The 27,396-nt window shown below is 43.8% G+C and overlaps 1 protein-coding gene across 3 annotated transcripts in view; it reads left to right on the forward strand.

The window, feature by feature from the left end:
• PRAG1 (PEAK1 related, kinase-activating pseudokinase 1) overlaps nucleotides 1-27,396 on the forward strand; it is a 56,403-nt gene that overhangs the window by 10,766 nt on the left and 18,241 nt on the right. For all 3 annotated transcript variants that reach the window (XM_007495645.3, XM_007495646.3, XM_056803383.1), the window contains one exon: nucleotides 20,599-20,759. In XM_007495645.3, the coding sequence (XP_007495707.2) occupies nucleotides 20,599-20,759 (161 nt within the window). The remainder of the gene's footprint in view (nucleotides 1-20,598; nucleotides 20,760-27,396) is intronic.

Below are 27,396 nucleotides of genomic sequence, written 5' to 3' on the forward strand. Positions count from 1 at the left end.
AGTCTCTTCTCTTTAATAAGAGAATATTTAATAATAATAATAATAAATAAACAATACCTATCCAACATTGCAGTTATGGGACTTACCCCACAACTGTCAGTGACACATGAGAAGGTAAATTCACCTTCTTACATTTGGATCCGAAGTTCACTTCCCCTTTTGCATACTTTGATCCTTTATATTTAAACATTTTGGGCCAATATTTCTGACTCCCTATAGTTTGTGTCCTGTGAACATCTAGGCATTTGCAGTTGCTATTCATCTTCCCATCTTCAAAGGCAGAGGTTCTTAACCTGGACTCTGTGAATATTTCTTTTTTTTAATATTTATGTAACTATTTCAGTATACCTGGTTTCCTTCATAATTCTATGTGTTTATTTTATGTATTTAAAAACATTGTCCTGAGAAGAGGTCCTTACGCTTCACCAGACAGACTGCCAAATAGATCCAATGGACAGAAAACCCTTGATCATTGATCTTTGTCTTTGTGGATATGGCCATCCTCTTTATCTTTTTATATTATCTCTCTGCCTCTCTATTGGCCATTTTCTCCCAATTTGTTGCTTCCCTTTTCATTTTGGTTACATTGGTTTTGTTTGTACAAAAACTTTTTAATTTGATGTAATCAAAATAGTTTATTTTACATTTTGTGACTCTTTCTATGTCTTGCTTGGTTTTAAAGTCTTTCCCTTCCCACAGGTCTGACATGTATACTATTCTGTGTTCACCTAATTTACTTATAGTTTCCTTCTTTATGTTCAAGTCATTCACCCATTCTGAGTTTATCTTGGTGTAGGGTGTGAGGTGTTGATTCAAACCTAATCTTTCCCACACTGTCTTCCAGTTTTCCCAGCAGTTTTTGTCAAATAGTGGGTTTTGTTTTGTCATATACTGTCTTGCTGAGGTCACTTACCCCGTCTTTTCCACTGATCCTCCTTTCTGTCTCTTAGCCAGTACCAAATTGTTTTGATGACCACTGCTTTATAGTATAGTTTGAGATCTGGGACTGCAAGGCCACCTTCCTTTGTATTTTTTTTTCATTATTTCCCTAGATATCCTTGATCCTTTGTTCTTCCAAATGAACTTTGTTATGGTTTTTTTCTAAATCAGTAAAAAAAAAAATTTGGAACTTCAATGGGTATAGCACTAAATAGATAAATACGTTTGGGTAGGATGGTCATTTTCATTATATTGGCTCTTCCTACCCATGAGCAGTTAATGTTTTTCCAATTGCTCAAGTCTAGTTTTAGTTGCGTGGAGAGTGTTTTGTAGTTGTGTTCATATAGTTCCTGTGTTTGTCTCAGGAGATAGATTCATAAGTATTTTATTTTGTCAAAGGTGATTTTGAATGGGATTTCTCTTTCTAATATTTGCCATTGAGCTGTGTTGGAAATATATAGAAATGCTGATGACTTATTTTGTATCCTGCAACTTTGCTAAAGTTGTTGATTATTTCGACTAGCTTTTTGGTTGATTCTCTAGGATTCTTTAAGTAGACCATAATATCATCCACAAAGAGCTATACCTTGGTCCCCTTCTTGCCTATTTTGATGTCTTCAATTTCTTTTTCTTCTCTAATTGCTAATGCTAGTGTTTCTAGTACAATGTTAAATAATAGAGGTGATAATGGGCATCCTTGTTTCACTCCTAATCTTATTGGGAATGCATCTAGTTTATCCCCATTGCAGATGATGTTAGCTGATGGTTTTAGATATATATTGTTTATTATTTTTAGGAAAGACCCTTCTATTCCTATGCTTTCTAGTGTTTTTAATAGGAATGGGTGTTGTATTTTATCAAAGGCTTTTTCCGCGTCTATTGAGATAATTGTGTGATTTTTGTTCGTTTGCTTGTTAATATGGTCAATTATGTGGATGGTTTTCCTAATATTGAACCATTCTTGCATTCCTGGTATAAATCCTACTTGATCATAGTGAATGACCCTCCTGATTACTTGCTGGAGTCTTTTTGCTAGTATCCTATTTAAGATTATTGCATCTATATTGCATTAAGGGAGATTGGCCTATAGTTTTCTTTCTCCGTTTTTTACCTGCCTGATTTTGGAATCAGTACCATGTTTGTGTCATAAAAGGAATTTGGTAGAACTCCCTCTTTGCTTATTATGTCAAATAGTTTGTATAGTATTGGGATTAGCTGTTCTTTGAAAGTTTGATAGAATTCACTTGTGAATCCATCAGGCCCTGGGGGTTTTTTCTTAGGGAGTTCTTTGATGGCCTGTTCAATTTCTTGTTCTGATATGGGATTACTTAAGAATTCTATTTCTTCTTCTGTTAGTCTAGGTAATTTATATTTTTGTAAATATTCATCCATATCACCTAGATTGGTATATTTATTGCCATATAAATGGGCAAAGTAGTTTTTAATGATTGCCTTAATTTCCTCTTCATTGGAGGTGATGTCCCCCTTTTCATCTTTAATGCTGTTAATTTGCTTTTCTTCTTTCCTTTTTAAAATTCAATTGACCAGTACTTTGTCTATTTTGTTTGTTTTTTCAAAGTACCAGCTTCTAGTCTTATTTATTAGTTCAGTAGTTCTATCACTTTCAATTTTATTAATTTCTCCCTTAATTTTTAGGATCTCTAGTTTGGTTTTCTTCTGGGGGTTTTTAATTTGTTCACTTCCAAGGTTTTTTATTTGCATTTCTAATTCATTGATCTCTGCCCTCCCTAATTTGTTAATATATGCACTCAGGGATTTAAATTTTCCTCTGAGGACTGCTTTGGCTGCATCCCATAAGTTTTGAGAGGATGTCTCATCATTGTCATTTTCCTCAATGAAATTATTCATTGTTTCTATGATTTGTTCTCTAACCGATTTTGGAGTATTTAATTTCCAATTGATTTTTGATTTGGCTCTCCATGTACCCTTACTGATCAGTATTTTTATTGCCTTATGATCTGAAAAGGTTGCATTTATTATTTCTGCTTTTCTGCATTTGTATGCCATGTTTCTGTGACCTAGTGTATGGTCAATCTTTGTGAATGTGCCATGTGGTGCTGAGAAGAAGATGTATTCCTTTTTGTCCCTATTTATTTTTCTCCATATGTCCATTAACTCTAATTTTTTTAAGATTTCATTCACATCTTTTACCTCTTTCTTATTTATTTTTTGATTTGATTTATCTAAATTTGATAGTGGTTGGTTGAGGTCTCCCACTAATATGGTTTTACTATCTATTTCCTCCTTCAATTCTCCTAGTTTCTCCATTAGAAATTTGGGTGCTATACCATTTGGTGCATACATGTTGATTAGTGATATTTCCTCATTGTCTATACTCCCTTTTATCAGAATATATTTACCTTCCTTCTCCCTTTTAATCAGGTCTATTTTTGCTTTGGCTTTGTCAGATATCATGATTGCAACTCCTTTCTTCTTTCTATTAGTTGAGGCCCAAAAGGTCTTACTCCATCCTTTAATTCTGACCTTGTGAGTATCTACCCACCTCATGTGTGTTTCTTGAAGACAACGATGGTAGGGTTTTGGATTCTAATCCATTCTGCTATTCGTCTACGTTTTATGGGTGAATTCATCCCATTCACATTCAAAGTTATGATTGTCACTTGTGGATTCCCTGGCATTTTGATATCCTCCCCTAATTCTGACCTTTCTTCTTTAGCTATAACCTTTTAAACCAGTGATTTACTAATTATCAGTCCCCCTAGTCCCCTCCCTTGATATCCTTCCCTTTCTAGCCACTCTCTTTTTGTTCCCTTTTTGTTTGTTGGTTGGTTTGGGGTTTTGTTGTTTGTTTGTTTGTTTTTTTAGGGTCTGTTGACTTCCCTCCCACCTCTCCTTTCCTCCATTTTTATACTCTCTTTCCCTCCCCCTCCTTAATTTTCCCTTCTCTCTTACCCTGTTGGATAAGATAGAATTCAAGATCCCAATGGATCTAGATGTTCTTCCCTCTCAGAGTTGATTTCACTGAGAGTAAGGTTTAAGTTATACCAATTCGCACTCTCTTCCTCTCCTTCTTATAGGAGAATTCTTCCCCTCCCCTTCCCATGTGTATCTTTGTGTGAGAAAGATTATTCTATTTAGGTTTTTTTTCTATTTCCTGAAGTATATCTTAGTTCCATCAACGATTTCCCCCCCTTTTTTCTTTCTTCCCCCCTTTCTCCATATCGTCTTGATGCCCCAATCTTTCCCTATGTGCGATTCTTCTCACTACTCTAATGATGCATACAATTTTTGAGAGTTACACATTACATTTCCCCCACATTAATATACATAGTTTGATATAAATGTAGTCCTATAGAAGAGAGTTTGAATAAAAGAAAAAGATAACATTTTTCTCCTTTTCCTTTTCCTTCATATTTACCTTTTCATGTTTCTCTTGCTCTTTGTGTTTGGATGTCACAGAGCTCTGGTCTTTTCTTTACAAAAACTTGGAAATCTTCTATTTTGTTGAGTGCCCATACTTTCCCCTGGAAGTATATAGTCAGTTTTGATGGATAGCTGATTCTTGGTTGAAGACCCAGTTCTCTTGCCTTTCTGAATATCATGTTCCAGGCCTTACAGTCGTTCAATGTGGAAATTGCTAGCTCTTGTGTGACCCTGATTGGCATTCCTTTATATCTAAATTGTCTTTTTCTGGCTTCTTGTAAGATTTTTTTCTTTTGCTTGAAAGCTTTGTAATTTGGCAATTACATTCCTGAGAGTTGTCTTCTGGGGATTTAGTGTAGAGGGTGTTCTGTGAACTCTTTCAATGGCTATTTTTCCCCTTGTTCTAGAATCTCCAGGCAGTTTTCTTGGATGATATCTTGTATTATGATGTCAAGATTACTGTTTATTTCTGGTTTTTCTGGTAGACCAATGATTCTCAGATTGTCTCTCCTTCCTCTGTTTTCCAGGTCTATCACCTTGTCAATGAGACATTTTATGTTATCTTCTAATTCCTTAGTCTTGTGACTTTGCTTTATTAATTCTTGTTCTTTTTCAAGATCATTGTCTTCCATTGCCTGATCCTGACCTTTAAAGACTGGTTTTACTTTTCAGTTTGGTCTGTCCTGCTTTTTGAGGCTTCAAGCTGATTCTGCAATTGTGTGTTTTTATCCCTTAGATTGCTGAGTTCCTTTTGCCTTATTTCCCATTTTTCCTGCCAGAGGGTTACCATCTTTTTGATAACTTCCAATTTAAATTCTTCAAGAGCTTGTGGACAATTTCCATTCCTTTTGGAAGGTTTTGGAGCATTTGTTTGTGTTTCCTCTTTCTATTTCCTCTGTATTTTCCCTCCATAAAATGTATCCAAATTCATCCCCTTCTTGTTGTTTTTCTTGGTGTTGGGGTGTTGTGATTCCTGAACATTGTTTGCCATCTCTATATTTTATTTTCTCCCCTTTCCAGTCAGAAATCTGAGTGAAGAGGGCTTGCTCTCAATGTAAAGGTCTAATGATCGAGGCTTTGGCCTCGGGCAAATTCTCGGTTCTCCGCAGCTGCCCTGTCTTCCTGGAGGAGCCCAGGGTCTGCCCTCCGCTGCCTGCCAGTGTTTCAGGTATTACTGCTCTCAGGTGTAGGTCTTTGGTGGTCTTAGTTAATTCCCAAGACCTGTGGGTGCCCCTTGCTCACTTCAGGGGATCCCTTCACACACTCGTTGATTATAGCACGCTAGTCCTGGGTGCCCAAGATCTGAGTTCCCCTTGCCTGCCTACCGCAGTTTCGGGTGTTACTACTCACAGAAGTAGGTCCTTGGTGGTCTTAGTCAGGTCCCTAGACTTGGGGCTGCCCGTTGTTCAGTCCTGGGGTGCCCCTCCCTCACTTGTTGATTCGGGCCAGTGCTGACTTTAACTCTGACTCTGAAGTTATGGTGGAGTGGTGGGTGGGGGAGGGTAGGATGGCTTTTTTGTTCCCTTATATTGTGGAAATGCCGGAATCCCACCTCCCTTCAGTGCTGCGCCTTAGTGTGGGGTCCCTCCTTTCTTATGAGGATGGTTGTTTTGTTTTGGGGGGGGGTGTCTTTTGCGGTTGTCTGTATCATTGGGTTTGAGGAGAGGAAGCAAGCTGTGTCTACTCTGCAGCCATGCTTACCCGGAAGTCTCGGCAGATGCTTTTAAATAGTGACTATAGCACCTCATGATCTAGCCTTTTAGTTTCCCTGCCAGAAAAGGAAACAAGGTCAACCTGGCATGAGTCAATCCAGCTGAGTTTTGGTCATCACTACTTCCATTTTAGTTTTAGTTCTGTTCTAAACATCACTTTAACAATCTGCTCCAGGATTTTACCAGGAATTGAAGTCAAGCTCACTGGCCTGTTATTGACAAACACTTCTCTTCCCTTTTCTGAAAATTCAAACACATCTGCTCCTTCTCCCCTCTCATTCCCTGTGTTGTTCTCTGCATCACTGGTGGTGATTGCACCATTTTGCTCACCAATTCTCAAGCATAGCCTAAGGGTCTTCACCTGGGCCAGGTGATTCTGGGTCCAGCTAGGCATTCTCTCGTTATCTCAATCCTTCCTTCCATCTCCCTTGTGGCCTGTTCAGTTTTGTCTTTTCCAATTCAAGGACCATTCTCTTGGCCTGGGAAATAGTGGCACAATAGTAGACTAGTGTACTCTTGACCCAAGCATCCACACTTTCATGGTGGCACCTGAGTTTGGATATGGGAAAAGAGAGACAAAGAGGCAGGACTGACAGTAGAAATGTGGGTGGGAGATGGGAAATGAGATGACCACAGATAAAAGTAGGGGTGAGGAGGCAAAGGGAGTCTTGTATTGCTTCCCTGACTTCCCCTTCTAGACAACTAATGAGAGGTCTTCCTTTTCCTCTTCTACCATTGGCAATGGGAAGGTCTCTAGCAGTTCTTGGTTTTTCCAGATGGGCAGAGCTGGATGAGATGCCAGCAGCCATTTAGTGTGACTAGTACCAGAATAGGGATCAGCTCTAGGATGTTCTTGACAAGTAGCCTCATGGCCTTGTCTTGGAGACCTTTGGGGATGGAAAGACCTATGCTTGAGGGTTAATGGCTGCCTTCTGGGTAGGTGACTCCCAAGAAATCTAGGAGGCTGTTTGGGTTAGGCTCCTTCTGCTTCTTTTGGGGATGTCTTCCATTCTTTTGGTTGTTTTTCCTTATTGGGAGCTTGACACTAAATCAGTCTCTGGAGCTTTGACCAGTTTTACCTGTCATGGTCAAACAAACTCCAAGCTTTCTTTCTTGCATTTTGCAAGGTGCCTAGGACATGATTCGGCCCTTAATCACTGCTTGCTGCTGCCAATTTCAAAGGGGGCTCCTATTCTCCTTCTTGGCCTTGGGTTCCCCTGAGGCGTTTCAGAGCCCAGCTCTGGGGCTCTCAGTTTCCAAGGCTCCTAGGAATGCCTCCCTGCCCAGTGATGGAGGAGCCCACCTGGACCACCTTCCCAACCTCCCAGGAAGAGTGCTTCTGTCCCAGCACAGAGAGGCCCAGCAGGCATCAACTCCAGGGCAGCCACAGTAGAGAATGGGGTTTGTCTGAGCTTCCTTCTGGAAGATGTCACAGGGCAAAGAAAGAAAGCCCTGTGTGTCCAGTGTCTAGCTGATTTCAGGGCCGAATGTCAGATGGAAAGGAAATAGGGGCCGGGTTAGGAAGGATTTTGCCATTAGGCTGCAAGGTTGGGCTTGATCCTCAAGGCAATAGGGTACTTCAGAAGGCTTTTGAGCAGAAGCATGAAGTGGCCAGGCCTGGGTTTAGGGAAGGTGATCTTGGTGGCTCTATGGAGGTTGGCTTATAGTGCCAAGGGACTAGAAGCAGAGAGGCTTTTATTACAAAGGTGGGGGGGGGGGGGAATATGGCTGGGAAGCTGAGTGCGGGCCAAAGGTAAGAGATGGCAACTTCTTGGCTATGGAGGTGAGGTAAGAAGAGAGAGTCAAGAAGGACCAAGGTTGGGGATGAGCCTCATTCAGTGACTGAGAAGGTGATGGTGTCTAGAAATGGGCAAGTGTGAAGGAGGGGGTGAACTGACTGTGAGGAGAAAGAGAATGAGTGCTGGAGGCGCCAGCAAAACAGCGTGGGGGTACCCTCAGGAGGACCCAAGCCTTCCTCAGATGCTCCTAGTTGTGTGACCTGGGCAGTAAATCATTTAAGCTTGCCCCCTCAGTTTCTTCATCTGTAAAGTAAGGGTAGTGTTGAGACTTGTGAGGAGGATCAGACAAGGACCGGCGTGGAGATGGTCACTGTTACTGCTATCCAGATACAGCTGACCAGAGGAGAGCAGAACTGGCCAGTGGACATCCCCCAGGTCCCTGGATGCCGTACCCCAGTCTGTCACCTAAGCAAGTCTGGCACACTTTAGCATCCCTGTATTTAAGAGATCTTTGGCTCCTAAAATGTCAGCTGAGAGGATTCTCAGAAGCCTCATTTTACAGAAGGGCAAATGGAGGCCTGGAGAAATGAGGTGACTTACACAAGGAGGTAATAGGGGAGGGGAATGTGGGGAGAGGGAAAGGAACATGGGTCAGGCGTGATCATCATAGTCATTGTCAGAGGCAGGATTTGATTGTGGGGCCTCTACACGACTTCGGGGCCCACAAGGGACCTTGAGTCTCATCTCTAATGGACAGAGATGAGTACTGACTCTCAGAGAGAGTCTGGCCCATCCAGCTTTCCATTGGCCAAGCTGTTTGGATCCAGGCTAGGAAAGGGGTCTCAGGTCACATCTGTCTGTGTCTTCCTGTCCCTCACAAGAGAGGATGGAAGCGAGACTTGTGTGCAGTATTTGCTCAGCTTCTCAGAGACCCCAGCAGATTCAGTCTGGCCCTGAGGATTTAGTCCGAGGCCCCTATTTTAAGCTTTTACATGAGGAACGCTGGCCGTTCAAAAGCACACCTGCCTCCTGTTTGTGTCTCACCTCTTTCCCAGGTCATCGTGGGCTGCCTATGGTGTCTTCATAGGGACGTTGATTCGGGAGCTGTGGGGGCCCTCCGCAGCTTTGGCTGGCAAGCGGGTCACCTTCTGTTTGAATGTGGCCAGCCGGGGGGAGCTCGTTCCCTCTCGGAGAGGGCGGGCTGCCTCCCTGGGCAGACTCTAGGCTGGATCAAGGAGTGCTTTAATCGCTCAATCCATAAGCCATTAAGTTCAAAGGAAATGGCAAGACCTACTTCTGAGTAATTTAGGTGGAGGGTGGAAGAGTTTCTATTTGGTCAATGGACCAGGGAATAAGAATGAATAAATGCTCATTGATTGACTTGATTCATGTTCAACAGGTACTTGGTAACATTGGGCTAGAGTTCATGGGCATAGGGCTGCAGTGATAGATCAGAGTCATCTACTGGGAGATTTATCGTTGAGCTCAGTTAGCTGATGAGGTCAGGCAGGCAGAGGTGGAGGAGGAGGAAGGCCCAGGATGGAATGTTGGGGCCACGTAATGGTATCACCAGACAGGGAGGAGGAAAGCCAGGAAAGTGCCGAGTCTCCAAAACCTAGAGGAGAGAAAATGCCAGGGAGGAGGTTTGATCCATTGTGCCAAAGGCTGCAGAGAAAATAATAACGGTAGTAATAACTCCCATTTCTATTATTATTATCAAAGGTTTGCAAATGCTTTCTAAATATTCTCTCATTTTCTTCTCACTATATAACCCTGAGATGGTGCTATTATTATCCCAATTTCACAATTGAGGAAACGTAAGACAAACAGGTGTGAATGACTTGCCCAGGGTCACATGGTGTGATAAATATATAAATTATTATTACAAATAAGAAAAAGATACCCCTTGCTCTCTAGGAGTCTACTGTCTAATGGGGGAAGAGCACACACAAAAGGAAGCTGGAAAGGGGAAGGGAGAAGGATGCTACCCTAGGGCCGTGATCAAACGGTGAAGAGAAAATCAAGTAGAGCAGCTCTTGGCAAATGAAGAGGTGGCTGGGGTTTTGAGCCCACTATGAAAGGGGACTATGGGGGAGGAGAGTTTGTTGCTCCACCCTGCAGGCAGAGAGGCCACAGCAGCTAATGAATGTGAGTGACCAAGCTAAAGGAATCTCCATGGTGATGAGTTTTCTGGTGAGGAGTTTATCCAGTGGAAAGATGGTGGTCAGTAAGTGTCCGAGGTTAGTTTTGAACTCAAGACCTTCTTGACCCCAAGTTAATCCACTAGGCCGAAGACGAGATCCCAGGCCAGAGAGAGCAGTTTCAGGGGAGTGATGAGGTCAGAAGTGTTGAGAAATGAGAGTAGAGAAGGAGAGGGGATAGTGGGAGACAGCCTTTTGATGGAACTTGGCTTTAAGGGAGAACTCCTCTCTTAGAGTCCAGGAAAATTAAGTGGCCTGGCTAGTCATGGCTCTTCCAATGCACTGTATTCTTGTACTTCCCCACAGTCCATCTGATATTTGTTGTTTTCCTCTTTGTCATCTTTGCTTAACTGAGAAGTGTGAGGTAGGATCTTTTTTTTTAAGCCCTTACCTTCTATCTTAGAATCAATACTAAGTATCTTCTTGAGCAATAAGGGCTGGGCAATTGGGATTAAGTGACTCACCCAGGGTCACACAGCTAGGAAGAGTGTCTGAACCCAGGATATCCCATCTCCAGGCCCGGCTTTCAATCTGCTGGGTCACCCCAGCTGCTCCTTGTGAGGTAGAATTGTGATTCCCAGCATTTTTCAGGGTTTATATAGCTTGGTTCACATCCTTTAGGAACTCTGTTCCTATCCTTAGAGCATGCGTCCATTGGGGAAATCAATTTGGATCAGTTCCTTGTATATTTTGAAAATGAGAACTTTATCAGCGACCTGCTGCGAAGATTGTGTCTCACCCCCCCCCCCCCCAACTGCTTCCCTCTGAACTTATGCATTGCATTTGTTTGTGCCGAGCCTTTTTTTATGCCAGGACTTTTTATATCAAAGTCATGGATTAGTTCGTGCCTGTCTGGTGAACAGTGTGAAGGGCTGGTTTGAATGCAATTTCTGCTGGGTGCCGTCCTGGCCTTCCCATAGTTTTATCAAGTGGTGAGTCCTGACCCCAGGATCTGGGGGATGAAACACGAGGCCACTGGGTTCCTTTGTTAATCGTGCTGTGTGCCTTCCGAACCAGGACCAAATCCTCTTGATGATTATTGCTTTGTACTATAGGTGGAGATCCCGTATTGCCCACTTTTTTTCATTATCTCCCTTGAGATTCTTAACCTTTGGTTCCTCCAGATGAATTTTGTAATTAACTTTTCTAGCTCCATAAAACAACCCTTTGGTAATTTGGTTAACATGGCCCTCAATAGAGTAAATTAATTTAGATAATGTCATTTTTATGATATTGACTTAGCCTACCCATAGGCAGTTAATATCTGACCAATAATTTACCTCTGACTCCATTTCAGTAAAGAGTATATCTCTGTAAAGAGATAAACAGGGAACTGATTCAAATTTATTAGACTATCAGCCTTTCCCTGATTGATAAATGCTCTAAGGTTTGAACAGGTAGTTCTTAAGGATGTAACCCACTTGGCAGTAGACTCCCAAGTTTTTTATGTTGACTACAATTATTTTATATTCAAATTTTAAAACTAATTTTTGTTATTAAATATTTTAAATTTCTCTTTCTCTTGCTGCTGGGTTTTATTGGTAAGATACAGAAATGTTGCTGATTTGGGTGGTTCTTATTTAGTTAGTGAGTTATTCATTCATTTATTCCCTTCTTTTTAGACCTTTTCTTTTCTTGTTCCTTGGGATCCTTTGCTTTTTTGACCATTATAGAGCCCCAGCTTCCCCCACTCCACACTTTACCATCTGTGCTGATGCTGCCTGAGAATCCCCCACCCCTCAGGGTTCCTTAGGAGGCTCCTCCAATTCCCTGACGTCTGAATCCTTCACTTCCAGCTCCAGTCCCACACTGGGCTTGTAACCCCACCCGGGTCTCACTGTCTTCCACAGGGACTCCACTTCCTTCATCAAAACCATTACAGATGCTTAGGGGCAGCTAGGTTGCACAGTGGTTAGAGCACCAGGCCTGGAATCAGGAGGATATGGGTTCAAATTTGACCTCAGACAGGTCTTAGCTATGTGACCATGGGCCAACCACTTAACCCATTTGCCTAGCTCTTGCCCTTCTGCCCTAGAGTTGTTCATAAGGATTAAAAAAAAAATTACTGCTGATCATTCCATCCCTGCCTATGTCTCGGCCTGCTCTAAAAAGCCCTCTACTCTTCAGTATTTTCTCAGGCTTTTCCTTGGCTCTAGCTTCTTCCTGCCCTGAACTTCTATCCCCTGAGGGCAGGCACTCCTCGCTGCTGGCCTGGACCCTGGCAGTGGCCTCCTAACTGACCTTCCTCGCCTCCTCCCCACATCTGCCAAAGTCTTTCTCCTGAAGTCTGGCTCTGATGGTCATTCTTGTTCTCAGTAAACCCCAGTGCCTCCTTGTCACTTCCTATAGAAAGTATTCTTTTGGGCATTTAAAGCCCTTTATAATTCAGACCCTGCCCAAATTCCGGCCTTCCCCTACTTCTTTGCTCCATAGTCCAGCCAAATGGGCCTGTTTGCAGTTCTTTCCATATGACCCTCATCTCCTCTCTCAGTGCCTCTGCCTAGAACCCCATCCTTGCCTGTCTACCTTATGGACTCCCTTATTTGTTTGGCTCAGACTCTACCTGTCGCCTCTCCTGACTGTCCCACCCCCATGGCCTCCAGGACTGCCCTCATAGTTATTTGTTATCTTGTCAATACGTGCTTTTCTCCATCCATATTGACTCCCCAACCTCGGGCAGAAGCTCTCCAAGAGCCACATTGGGGGAAAAAAAAAAGCAAGAATATGATAATAATAATAATAATAAAGTGAGAAAATCCTATTTCAGTTTGTGCCTCAGTTCATCATTTCTCTCCCTGAGGCAGATAACATTTTTTCATCATGAGTCCTTTAGAATTATCTTGGATCATGGTATTGATCAGAGAAGTAGCCATCTTATTCACAGCTGATCATCATTACAACATTGTTACTAAGCACAGTGATCTCCTTGTTCTTCTTAGTTCATTTTCAGTCGGTTCATTTAAGTCTTTCCAGGTTTTCCTGAAAACACCCTGCTTCTCATTTCTTATAGCACAATAGTATTCCTTCACAATCATATGCCACCACTTGTTCAGCCATTCCCCAATTGATGGGCCTCCTCTCTAGTTCCAATTCTTTGTCACCTCAAAAGAATGACTATCAACATTTTTACACATATAGGTTTTATTCCTTTTTGTTTTTTAACTCTTTGTGTTATAGACTTAGTAGTGGCATTAATGAGCCAAAAGGTATGCATAGTTTTATAAGTTTTGAGGCATAGTTCCAGATTGTCCTCCAGAATGTTGTATCTGTTTACAACTCCACCAACAGTGTTAGTGTCCCAATTTTGTCACATCTCCATTGTCACTTTTCTTTTCTATCATGTTAGCTAGTCTGATGAATATGAGGTGGTACCTCAGAGTTGTTTTAATTTGCATTTCTAGAATCATTAGTGATTTAAGAGTATTTTTTCACATGACTAGAGATAACTTTGATTTCTTTTTTCTGAAAGCTGCCTATTATTCTTTGACAGTTTAGGAATTGGGGAATGGTTCTTCTTTTTATAAATTTGATTTAGTTCCCTATATATTTGAGAAATGAAGCCCTTATCAGAGAAACTTAAAAAATTTTGATATTACTTCATTGTCTATGGTACATTTTTGCAAAATGTAGTTTCCCTGATTATCTCTTTCAATGAAGTCCAGTTTTGCTTTTACTTTGTATGAGATCATGATTGCTATCCTTGCTTTTTTTTTATTCATTTGAAGCATATTAGATTTTGTTCCAGCCCTTTATTTTAACTGTGTTTTATTCTATTTCAAGTCTGTCTCTTAGAAACAATATATTGTAGGATTTTGGTTTCTAATCAATTCTAATCCATTTTCTACTTCCATTTTATAGATAAACATATCCCCTTCACAATTCACATTTATGAATACTAAATGTATTTCTCACCATCCTAATATTATGTTTATTCTTCTCTTTTTATCATATCCTTCCTCAAAAGTCTATTTTGGTTTTGACCATTATCTTGTTTAATCCATACCTTCCTCCACCCCCCCCCCCACCTTAATCATCTCTTCCCTTTCTCTTATCTCCTTTCCCTCCTATCTCCTTATTAGGTAAAATTGATTCATATAGCCAGCTGAGTGTGTATATACATTCTTCCCTCTGAACCAATTCCATTGAGATTAAGATTTAAGCCCAATTCCAATGAGGGTGAGGTTCAAGAATTACCTGCCATCCACCTAACATTTTCCCTTCCACTATAAGTTTCCTTGTGTGTCTCCTATATAAAAGATTTTCTCCCACTCTGCCTCTCTCTTCCCTCTCTTCCCAGTGCATCCCTCTTTCTTATCCCTTCATTTTTGGGGGAGAGAGGGGACCATTCTGACATAATTAACTCTCACACTCATGCCCACTGTCTATGTAGTTAACTACCCTAAAATTTTTTTTTCTCATATAGGAAAGTAAATAGTTTGAACATATTAAGTCCTTTATGAGTTCTCTTCCATTTTTACTTTTTTGTTTCTCTTGTGTTTTATGTTTGAATGTCATATTTTCTATTCATCTCTGATCATTTCGTCAGGAATACTTGAAAGTCCTCAATTTCTTTAAATGTTTATATTTTTTTCCTCTGAAGGATAATCAGGATTTCTAGTTTGTAATCTTAGCTCTTTTGTCTTCTAGAATATCATATTCCAAGCCACCCAGGATTTTAATGTGACTGTGACTCCAGGATAAGTGAATTGTTTCTTTCTGGCTGTTTGCATTATTTTCTTCCTGACCTGGGAGCTCTGGAATTTGACTATAATATTCCCAAGAGTTTTCATTTTGGAATCTCTTTCAGTAGGTGACCAGTGGATTCTTTCTCTTTCTATTTTACCCTCTGAATCTAAGCTATTGGGACAGTTTTTCTATATAATTTCTTTTAATATGATGTCTAGGTACTTTTTTTGGTTATGATTTCCATGTAATCTGATGATTCTCAAATGATCTCTCAGTATATTTTTCAGGCTTGTTTGTCCAATGAGATATTTCACATAATCTTTTTTTTCATTCTCTTATGTCTTTATTGTTTCTTAATGTCTTATGGAGTTATTAGCTTCCACTTGCGCAATTCTGACTTTTAAGGGATTATTTTCTTCAGTAAGTTGTTAATTCTCCTTTAATAATTTTCTTGCACCACTTTTGTTTCTTTTCCCAATTTTTCCTCTGCCTTCTTATCTCTTTAATTCTTTGTTGGTTTTTTTAAACTCTTTCCTTTTATATTAGTATCAGTTCTAAAACAGAATAACAGCAAGGGCTAGGCAAACTAGCATGCCTAGTTTACTAAACTTGCCACACAACTAGGGAGTTGTTTGAGATCAGATTTGATCCCAGTTCTTCTAACTCTAGGCCTGGTACTCTATCTACTGTGCCATCTAAATGCCCCTCTTTCTTTAAAATTTTCAGAAATTCTTGTTGAACTTGTGCCCAGTGAGCATTTTTCTTTGAAGCTTTTCTTATGACTATTTTCATGTTGTCATCTTCTGAGTTTGGGTCTTAGTCTTCCCTGCATCCATAGTAAATTTTTAGAGTCAAATTTTTTAAACTGTTTGTTTGTTTCTATTTCTTGACTTTGTACTTTATATTAAAATTGTGCTTTGCTTACCTGTAGGGTGGGGAGACACTGTCCTAAGCTTTGGGTTTTTTATGCTACATTTTTCAGAGCCATTTTGGGGGGTCTTTGGTGCTTCCAAGGTCATGTCACCCTGGGAGAGGGGTAGTCATTGCTCTTCTGGTCTATAGTAGGGTCTTTACCCAGGAAGGACCCTTGCTCCCCCAAAACCACAAGTGCTAGTGTTCCTCTTGACCCTAGAACTGTAACCAGGACCCCTGCTTCCTTGTTACTTACTCCCATGACTCTTCACCCTGGAACTGTGACCCAGAATTAGTTGTGGTCAATTGAATTACCAATTAGCACCAGTTGCAATCCATGCCAAAAAGGGTCCTCATAATCTCTTTCTGAGCAGTTGTTTGAACCCCTCTCCCACCATACTACCTCTTTGCTGAGAGCTCCCCAAATTGCTATGACTGCTGCTGCAGTTGCTGCACATACACTGGGGATATCCCCAACCCCAGCTCCAGTATCACAGATCTTTACTGACAATCTCTTAAGTTGTCATAGGCTGGAAAAATGCCTTACTCTGATCTATTGTTGGCTCTGCTGTGCCAGACTTTGATCGAGGAGTTCAAGTTCGTTGGAGTGCAGTGTTGGGAGCTGAGTTTCTGCCTCTGGTCTGCAATCTTGAAACTTCTTGAGAAGTAGCCCGTCCAGTCTGTATTTTAAGAGGAACCGTTTGGCCTTGCCGTGTGGTGTCACTCAGACAGTAAATGCAAAGCAGTCCAGAGAAAAAGGAGGTCACCTGACTGGCGGCATTTACCCAGCAAAGGCCTGCAGAGGGGCCCATGTGCTGGATTGCCCCCAGGATGGTCGTGCTGGACACCTGCCGGGCCCAGGCCCTTTGTGAGCGAAGGCACTCACTTGCCGGGTGGTAAACAAGCGTGTGTTCTGCACCCGCTGTGGGTCCTGGACCAGCCCCCGATGGGGGACATGCGGTCCTGTGGTGCTGGGGACAGTCAAGGCCCAAAGGTGAAGCCAGCCAGAGCTCTCTTCCTGGGAGGGCCGCGTGCCGTCAGAGTTGTGCGTCAGAGGAAGGGGCACTAGAGAAGAGAAGGGAAGGCATTCTAGGAAAGTGTGACAAGAAGCAGCCCCACAGTGGGAGCGGGGTGGTTGAGTTTGTGTTGGGGAGGGAGCCCAAGGCAGCCTGGAGAGGTCATGGGGAGGCCCTCTCCTTGTTGAGGGAAGTGTCTGAAGGATTTCTGAGCAGAGCTCTGATAGATCCAGATGGGAGTCTCCTGCGTAGGAGAGGAGGGAGGCCGGCCTTCCCCGGTGATGAAACGGAAGCCTACCTGGGCCCACTGAGCCCTCGGGAGCAGCCCATTCCTTCCGATGGTGCTGCCCAAATGAAGAGGGAAATGCGTGCTCCCCACAGTTTACAGCAAGGCCTTTTGAGAAAATACTGCCCGAATGGACACCCGTCTGGCACGGACGGCCTCTCGTTAGGCAGACTGGGATGGATGAGCCAAGGGGCCGTCAGGGTGACTGGAAAACTCGGGGGAGGGAAAGCTGCCTGCAGGAGAGAGAGGAAGCCACTTCAAGTGGGCCAAAGTGAATGGAGTTAAAGAGCTGCCCGCGTGGAAGGCTGAGCTAGCTTTTGTGGGTCAGTGGGACTGTGTGGGAGAATAAACGACGCGGAGTCAAAGGACAGGGGGCTGGGGGAGAGTCTGTGGGGCCTTGCAGGGAGCTACCGCATATTCTAGAGCAAAGGGAGGCACTTCGCACTGGTTTTTACCTTTCTCTGCTTCCCCCACACTCAGTGTCTGGCACATGGCAGACAAGAAGTGTTTTCTGAATATCAGGCCTCATTTAGAACCGTGCCGGAGGCAGGAAGAGAGGGTAGAAAGCTGCCCAGGCCAGGCAGATGCGCTAAGAAAGAATGAAGGAAAGGCATTTGTAAGCTCTCATTCGGTGTCGACATGAGACGTCCCTCCTTGTTCCCGGGGCGGCAGCGTCTGTCCGTCACAGCAGATCGGAGGGGCCTAGCCAGAGAGGTCCAGCCCCCGTAGGGAGATGTGTGGGTCACACAGGCGGGCGAGAGAGGAAGTGCATTCTATAGAAAGGGCCGGGAGAGGAACTGCTTGTCACCTGCCAGCGGCCGGCACAGCGGGACCCACGCGGCCGGCGGCAGCTGCTCTCTCTGCCTCTGTGGCGCGGGGCACGGAGGGGCTGCTGCTGGGCATCGCCCATCAAGGATGGTAAGAGGCCTGTGGTGCCCACCTTCTCTGCTCCAGGCACTGCGCGGGACGTGGGGCTGGGGCACTGGAATTCCCATTTCCTCCTTTGCAAGCGCAGAGGCAGACTCCTGCTGTGGCACCAGACTGGCCATGTGCGTTCCCACGGCCACACAGGCTGGGGCTGCGGAGTGTGGCTCAGTATCCTGTGGGAACCTGACGGGGACTCGTAGGTGAGGAGTGAGCGGCCCGGCCCCACGGGGAGCGGGAGATGGGCAGTGAGGGGCCCTGGGCCGCGAGGACCGCTGCAAGTCGGGCTGGGGAGCCCTGCACACTGGGCCCTGTGCTGCTCCCCAGGCTCAGCGGTATTTTTAGCTGTGGTTTGTTCCTGAGAATGAATGAGGAAGTTGAGCAGATGGCCCTTCTTCCTGCTGGCCTTAGCTTGTTCTGGCTTTCTCAGTAGCCATCCAGTCTGGGGCAGGCAGCTCTGATCCGTCCCTCCCAGGCACAATAGGGGGAAAACCCCATTCAAGGCATTTGTCCGCAGCAGCTGCCGCCGGCAGCCCTGAGGAGGATGTTGCCTTCGTTGTCATCTGTTGGGGCCAGGGGATTTCTGCCACTCACCTCTCCCAAGGTCCGTCCAGCGGGCCCAGAGCCAACCGGAGGCAGGGAAGGAAGCCAGCCGTGGGCAGGAGAAGAAGGAATGGGAGGGAAATGGGGGGGGGGAGGCCCCTTCCTCTGTGTCAAGGCCCACCCCAAGAGGGGAGAAGAGTAACTGGCCAGGGGCTGCTGTTGGAATGACTCATTCTGAGAAACCCCAGTAAGCTTCCTGCCCGTCCACTGGCCATTGCATTATCTTGCTTGGCCAGGGGGCTTGGGGTTAGTTGCATCCACTTTTGTTCATTGGATTTTGTCGTGGCTGATTGTGATCCGTGATCAGCGGAATGATGGCCCCGATCTCCTTCCGAGGTACGGTAGAGAGGACTCCCCTCCAAGGGTCCCTGTAAGTAAATTTGAATCATGGCCCCATTGTACCCGCACAGAAACGACTGCCAGAGATCACAGAACCTGTCCAGCCTCCATGCTAAACTGGAGTCAGTGGACCATGACACAGATGAGTAACCTGAGGCCCAGGGAAATGTGACTGACCCAGGGTCACAGCTAGAGTGTATTACTGGCAGGGTTTGGACTCCAGTCTGGTCCTCCAAAGTCAGCCTTGTACACAGGCTCCTCCAGCTGGATGGATTTAGAGCTCCCCAGGACGGGATAGGCATGGGGGCGAGTCCTGCAAAGGGCCGGCTGGAGCAGTGGCTTTTCTTCAGGTCCTGGTTGGTCTGGAGGGGTCCCCCAAGGCGCCATCACGTCCCGGGTTTGGCGTCCCTGAATAGTCCCTTCTGCCCCCAACAGCCCAGACTCAGAGCCCCCCGAATGTGCGCTCCCACACTCACTGGCGTGGGCCTGCCCCCAGCTTTCAGACGGCTCCTGTGAGTCTTCCTCACTGCTGAGGGCGCCGCCTTAGTCCATGACCTCATAGGCCATAGTTTGTCCAGCCAGTCCCCTAGTTTGATGCTAGGACAAATAGTTGCAGAAGCTTGCCCCTGCCCGGGGCCCCTCCGCTCCCTGATCCCACCTTAGCATCCTTGCAAGGCCCAGGCCAGCCCCACACCTCCTGGACTGCTCCCACATGCCCACCCATTTTCAGCTGGCTCCTCACCCCCTTTCTTTTCACGTGAGAAACAGATGACAGGAGACGGGCCTTGTGACGTTTATGACGGACTCTTGGGTCCTGCCCTGGTGCTCCCCCTCGGGGCCATGGGACACCCCTTCGCTTGTTAGGGACTCCCTGGGCCAGGGCTCTATGATGCCCCAGGAGCCACCCACATCCAGCCCTGGCCTGGCCGCTTCCTGTGGCTGCTGTGCCCTGGCCATGTCGCAATCCACAGAGGCTTTGTGCTGAAAGGGTCTCCCAGCCTTCCCTGGCTGTGGCCGCCCGCTGCCCTTTGCTTTCCTTGGGCGTCTTTCTGCCTCTGGGTGCTGTGTCCACCGCCGCAGCATCCCTCGTCCTGGTCCAAGTGTGCCTATGGATGGCCAGTGTCTCCGCTCACCGTCTCTACATCCTTCCAGGCCAAATGCCCAGCCTGGTTGCCTCCTCCTGGGTCACCTTCCCAATAGGATGGGGACACCCAAAGGCATTGGGGGAGCTCATGGCCTCCATGGATGGTACCCTGAAAGACAGAAGGTGGGATTGCCGAGTGCCCCTGGGATATCTGAAAATGGAGGTGGGCGTGAGCCCATAGGCCCACCGTGGAGGCAGGGGAAGGCAGAGCTCCACTGGGCTTCCTAGGAAGATTCTAGGATGGCTGGGGACTGGGGAGGTTCCCAGGGTCTAGACGAGAAGCGGCACGCCCTGAAGGCTGGCCTGGTTCACTTTGGAGGGCAGTGACCACGGCAGAGGAGAGGGCTTGCCTCGGCTTAGCCAGGTTTTGGATGAGCTTCTAGCAGTTCTGGGAGAAGGGGAGCCACTTCTGCCATGTAGAAGAGGGATTCCATGTGTTCTCTTTGGCCCCAGCGGCAGAACCTGGAGCGGTGGGGAAAGAGGCAGAAGGGTCCATGGAGGCCCCATACCAGGGGAAGAAAAGCTTCCTGTCCTGAAGGAGGAGGGGATAACCATCCCAGGAGGTCTCCAGACTGGGGTGGACCTCTTGTCAAGGACGATAGTATGGACTAAGCCCCCTTCCAGAACCTTCGCCTCCAGCCCAGAGCCCCTCTAGGACTAAAGGGCTTGTCCTGTCCTCTTCCCTTTTCCAGGCATCTCCTCAGAATGAACAAAAGCAGCCCTGACCTGGAACAGGCCAGCCACGGTGTGGCGGAAAGCCTCAGCCCCCCCGGGTTCGGCGGACTCCATGTCCATTTCACCACCGGCTCCACGGACAGCCTGACCTCTGACTCGCAGAGCTGCAGTGAAGGAGGTAAGTGGCCCACGTACACATCTGAACTATGGACCGACCCAGAGGGCGGGCAGCTTCTGGGAAGTGTCTTGGCCAGCCTGACCACAGTATGGCTTACAGGGAGGCCCGCCTTAGCCCAGAAATCCCATTTTCACCACTTCCTTAGAGAGGGCAGGAAGACCAGAGCAGAGGCAGAAACTGAGGCCCCTTCCCTGGACTGGATCCCAATCCTGGGTGCAGATACTGCAGGGCAGCCTCTGCCCCTGCAGTCCCCTCATGGTCCCAAAGAGGCAGTTCCATATCCATGAATGAGTGAGTGGGCAGGGTGTAAGGATCTTAAGGACAGCAAGGGTCCAAGGCAGCTCTGAGACAGCAGTCCAAGGACCCAAGTTCAAATCGTCCCTCCTTGCTTATAGCCCAGGTGACCCTGGCCGAGTCATTTCCCTTTTGGGGGCCTCTGTTTCCCTCTTTTTTGTTTTTTAAGTAAATTTTATTTAGTAAATTTCGAACATTATTCCTTGGTTTCAAGAATCATATTTTTTCCCTCCCCTCCCCCTACCCATTCCCATAATCAACACACAATTACACTGGGTTTTACATGTGTCCTTGATCAGAACCTATTTCCATGTTGTTGTTTGCACTAGGGTGATCATTTAGAGTCTACATCCCCAACCATATCTCCATAGACCCATATAATCAAGCAGTTGTTTTTCTTCTGTGTTTCTACTCCCACAGTTCTTCCTGTGGATGTGGATAGTGTTCTTTCTCATAAGTCCCTCAGAATTATCCTGGATCATGGCATTGCTGCTAGCAGAGAAGTCTGTTACATTTGATTGTGCCACAGTGTATTAGTCTCTGTGTATAATGTTATCCTGGTTCTGCTCCTCTCACTCTGCATCACTTCCTGGAGGTTGTTCCAGTTCACATGAAATTCCTCCACTTTATTATTCCTTTGAGCACAATAGTATTCCATCACCAACATATACCACGATTTATTCAGCCATTCCCCAATTGATGGGCATCCCCTCGTTTTCCATTTTTTTGCCACCACAAAGAGCACAGCTATGAATATTCTCGTAAAAGTCTTTTTCCTTATTATCTCTTTGGGGTACAAACCCAGCAGTGCTATGGCTGGGTCAAAGGGCAGACAGTCTTTTAGCACCCTTTGAGCATAGTTCCAGATTGCCCTCCAGAATGGTTGGATCAATTCACAATTCCACCAGCAATGCATTAATGTCCTGACTTTGCCACATCCCCTCCAGCATTCATTGCTTTCCTTTGCTGTCATGTGAGCCAATCTACTAGAGTTGTTTTGATTTTCATCTCTCTGATTATGAGAGATTTAGAACATTTTTTCATGTGCTTATTAATAGTTTTGATTTCTTTGACTGAAAATTGCCTATTCATGTCCCTTGCCCATTTATCAATTAGAGAATGGCTTGATTTTTTGTACAATTGGTTTAGCTCTTTGTAATTTGATGCAAAAGGAGCAGAACCAGGCGAACATTATACACAGAGACTAATACACTGTGGCACAATCGAATTTTGTCAGAGGTTTTTGTTATGAAGATTGTTTCCCAATTTGTTGCTTCCTTTCTAATTTTGGTTACATTGGTTTTGTTTGTACAAAAACTTTTAATTTGATGTAATCAAAATTATTGAGTTTACATTTTGTGATTTTTTTTTCTATGTCTTGCTTGGTTTTAAACTCTTTCCTTTCCCAAAGATCTGACAAGTATACTATTCTGTGTTCACCTAATTTACTTATAATTTCCTTCTTTATGTTCAAGTCATTCACCCATTCTGAGTTTATCTTGGTGTAGAGTGTGAGATGTTGATCCAAACCTAATCTCTCCCATAATGTCTTCCAATTTTCCCAGCAGTTTTTATCAAATACTGGATTTTGGTCACAAAAGCTGGGATCTTTGGGCTTATCATAGACTGTCTTGCTGAGGTCACTTGCCCCAAGTCTATTCCACTTATCCTCCTTTCTGTCTCTTAGCCAGTACTAAATTGTTTTGATGACCACTGCTTTATAGTATAGTGTTTTAAAAAAAAAATAGAAGAGAGAAAAGAGAAGGGAAGGGATGTATTCTAGAGGGGACGCTTGGACCCTGAGGTATGGAGAGGAGGAAGGAGAGGAGAACCCCCCCTTCCCACAAAGTGGGGTTCAGGGGAGACAGCAGATATAACGGGTTGGCTCAGAGAGGGGAGTTTAAAGATTTTCCCCCTTCTGCCTTCCCTCCTTAGCTAAAGCTGCTCTCCCCAATTCGCTCTTGTCCCTCTTGTCCCCCCTCCACTACTTGAGACCAGAAGGTCTCCCCTTAATCCGTTCACTTACACTCAGCTTGGGAAACAGATAACTTTTAATGTTAACTCAATCAGGTAATACAAATGGAATAATGGACAGGGAAGAAGAATGAGAAAAGGAAAGTGGGAAAAGGGGGTCCCTGTCTCTAAACCCTTTTCCCTCCCTCCTTGAGTTTGGGGGGGAATTCAGGCCATGGCAGCCTGAGCCCCCTGAGAGAAAGTCAGGTTGACTCACCCCTGGGCAACAGGAGTTGAGGTAAAGCTCAGGTTTCTCTTCAGAAAGTCCCTTCAATTGGGAAGTGTTGGGGGGGGGAAAGATTTCCAGTCACCAGCAGGAAAAGTAGGTAACCCTCAGGAGAAAGTCTTTTTCTACCTTAAAAGACTTTCAAGAGAAAGTCTTTTTCTACCTTAAAAGACTTTCTCCTGCGGGTTACCTACTTTTCCTGCTGGTGACTGAAAATCTCTCCAGACAGAGAAACCCTCATTGCTCTCCTCACAAGAGTCTTCTCTCCTCAGGATTCCACTCCTGGGGCCCCTCCCCTGTCAAGGTGATCAATTTCACATACTTTTCATTCTGGCACTTTTTCTCTAGTGCCAGCCTCTATCACAATAGTTTGAGATCTGGGACTGCAAGGCTGACTTGGTTACTTGAAGTTCTCTGACTTTGGACAGTTGAAATTGACAAGAAGAAGACATCTAACTGAAGAAGAAAGATCTTGAAAAGCCATTGTCCTCCATCTCCCTGTCTAATAGTCACAGTTTGTGACTGGACTATTTTCTCAATTTTACCTCAGTTAGATTAGGGACTTCCTCATCCCCCTTACCTCAATTTCCCATCCTGTTATCCTAATAAACCCCTTACCTGAGAAAGAAACTTGGAATATTTTATAATTCACTCAGGAGGGAGGGAAAATTGGGAGGAGTAGGGTGGCAGGAGGAAGAGAGTTGGAGGGGGAGTGAGGGAAGAAGGAGGTTAGGAAATAGATCAACCATCGTTAGAGATCAATAGGCAGATTCCCCAGAGCAGTCCCCTGTGTACCAGCATCCCTGTGTGTGTGACATCCCCCAGCAGCATTTCTCTGTCCTCCATTACCATTAAGCAGCCTCAGGTTCCATCAGCAGTTTCAGTTCCCTGAAGCAGTCTCTCTAGACACAGCCAGCCAGAAAAGAGAGCTATAGCCATTGTGAAGAAACTGGTTCCCCCTCAGTTCATCCTCTCTATCTCAAGAAGTAATAAGGTTTCCCATCAGCTTACATCTTTATTACATTCTCTAGGATTCTTTAAGTAGACCCAGACCATCATATCATCCACAAAGAATGATACCTTTGTCTCTTCATTGCCAATTTTAATACCTTTAATTTATTTTTCTTCTCTAATTGCTACAGCTAGTGTTTCTAGTACAATGTTAAATAATAGAGGTGATAAATGAGCATCCTTGTTTCACTCCCGATCTTATTAGGAAGGCTTCTAGTTTATCCCCATTGCAGATGATGTTGACTGATGGTTTTAGATAGATACTGTTTATTATTTTTAGGAAATACCCTTCTATCCCTATGCTTTCTAGTGTTTTCAATAGGAATGGGTGTTGTATTTTGTCAAAGGCTTTTTCTGCATCTATTGAGATAATCATGTGATTTTTGTTGGTTTGCTTGTTAATATGTTCACTTATGTGGATGGTTTTTCCTAATATTGAACCATCCTTGTTTTCCTGGTATAAGACCCACCTGGTCATAATGAATAACTCTTGGGATCACTTGCTGGAGTATTTTTGCTAGTATTCTATTTAAGATTTTTGCATCTATGTTCATTAAGGAGATTGGTCTATTGTTTTCTTTCTAGACCAATTTTGACCGGCCTGGCTTTGGAATCAGTACCATATATTTGTATCATAAAAGGAATTTGGTAGAACTTCCTCTTTGCTTATTCTGTCAAATAGTTTGTATAATATTGGGATTAGTTGTTCTTTGAATGTTTGATAGAATTCATTTGTGAATCCATCTGGTCCTGGGGATTTTTTCTTAGGGAGTTCTTTGTATTGTTCAATTTCTTTTTCTGATATGGGGTTATTTAGGTATTCTGTTTCTTCTTCTGTTAGTCTAGGCAATTGATATTTTTGTAAATATTCATCCATATATAATTGGGCATAATACTTTTTAATGATTGCCTTAATTTCCTCTTTATTAGAGGTGAGGTCTCCCTTTTCATCTTGGATACTGTTAATTTGGCTTTCTTCTTTCCTTTTTTTAAATTAGATTGACCAGTACTTTGTCTATTTTATTTGTTTTTTCAAAGTACCAGCTTCTAGTCTCATTTATTAAATCAATAGTTCTTTGACTTTCATTTTATTAATTTCTCCTTTGATTTTTAGGATCTCTAATTTAGTTTTCATCTGAGGATTTCTAATTTGTTCACTTTCTAGTTTTTTAATTTGCATGCCCAATTCATTGATCTCTGCCCTCTCTAATTTGTTAATATATGAACTCAAGGATATAAATTTGCCCCTAAGTACTGCTTTGGCTGCATCCCATAGATTTTGAAAGGTTATCTCATCATCATTTTCTTCAATGAAATTATTAATTGATTCTATGATTTGTTCTTTAACCGATTTTGGAGAATCCTGCTATTTAATTTCCAATTAATTTTTGATTTGTCTCTCCATGTACCCTTACTAATTATTATTTTCATTGCATTGTGATCTGAAAAGGTGGCATTTCTTATTTCTGCTCTTTTGCACTTGTTTGCAATGTTTTTATGCCCTAGTACATGGTTAGTCTTTGTGATTGTACCGTGTGCTACTGAAAAGAAGGTGCATTCCTTTTTGTTCCCATTTATTTTTCACCACATATCTACTAATACTAATTTTTCTAAGATTTCATTCACTTCTATTACCTCTTTCTCATTTAATTTTTGGTTTGATTTGTCTAGTTCTGATAGAGAAAGGTTCAGGTCTCCCACTAGTATAGTTTTTCTATCTATTGCATCCTTGAGCTCACTAGTTTCTCCTTTAGAAATTTGGATGCAGTGCCATTTGGTGCATACATATTTCCTCATTTTCTATACTGCCTTCCCTATCTCTTTTGACTAGATCTATTTTTACTTTGGCTTTTTCAGATATTATGATTGTGACTCCTGCCTTTTTCTCATTTGATTCCCAATAGATTTTGCTCCATCTGCTTACCTTTACCTTATGTGTATCTATTTTCCTCATGTAGTTCCATGGTATCTGAATGACTTCTTAGCAGTTTTTAATATTTTTTCCTTGGTCTAGTAGTTCTTGAATTTGGCTATAATATTCCTGGGTGTTGTCAGTTGGGGATTAAGTACAGGAGGTGATCTGTGGATTCTTTCAATCTCCACTTATCCCTCTTGCTCTAGAATGCCGAGGCATTTTTCTTGGATAATTTCCTGTAGAATGATGTCTAGGCATTTTCTTTTGTCACCATCTTCCAGTAAACCAATGATTCTTAAGTTGTCTCTCCTGGACCTATTTTTTAAACCTTCCATTTTGTGGATGAGGTGTTTCATATTTTCCTCAATTTTTTCATTCTTCTGATTTTGTTTCATAGTTTCCTGTTTTCTTGTGAAGTCGTTTGCTTCTAGTTTTTTTATTCTGGTTTTTAAAAACTGTATTTCATCCCTGGCTTTTTGGTCATCCTTCTCCTTCTTTGGAGGTCATCTTTCATCTTCTTTGCCTCATCTTTCATCTCCTTTGCCTCATTTTCAAGCTGATTAATTTTGGCTTTCAAGACACTATTTTCTGTTTCCAGATGATTTATTTTGCTTTTTAAGTTCTTTTCTTGGTTGTCTTCAGCCTCTCTTAATGGTTTTTTAGATTGTATTTTAAGTTCTTCCATAGCCTGTGTCCAGTTCACTGGAGTTTCTGTGTTTTTGCTTGGTGTTCCTTGATTGTCCTCTGTTTCATTTACTCTTTGTTCATTGCCTGGATAGAAGCTCTTGATTGTAATTTATTTTTTCTTTTTCTGTTTTGTGTACTCATATTTCTTTCTCCTCCCCCCCCCCCCCCCCCGCCATAGTTGCCTGTAGTCTTGTTCTTCTCATTTTGTGCTGGATCTGTGAATTTGGGCTGTTCTGTCCTAAAGGGGTTTCTTCTCTGTTCTGCTGTTTGGTCAGGAAGTCTGATTTTCCCCAGCTGACAGCAGAAGCTGAAAAGGAGCTGGGCTTCCTGCCTTGTTGTCCAGGTTGTTGCCTATAGTTTGTTGCAGTGTTTGCCCCTTGGAGCTCAGTCAGTGAGGCACTCAGATCAGTCTGTGGGGAAGGAGTGTTGGAGCTTGAGCTTTCCTGTCCTCTGAAGGCTTCTTATCTGCCCTATTGATGGGATTGAGCCAG

The sequence above is a fragment of the Monodelphis domestica genome, chromosome 6 (genome assembly GCF_027887165.1).
Source record: "Monodelphis domestica isolate mMonDom1 chromosome 6, mMonDom1.pri, whole genome shotgun sequence".
Lineage (NCBI taxonomy): Eukaryota > Metazoa > Chordata > Mammalia > Didelphimorphia > Didelphidae > Monodelphis > Monodelphis domestica.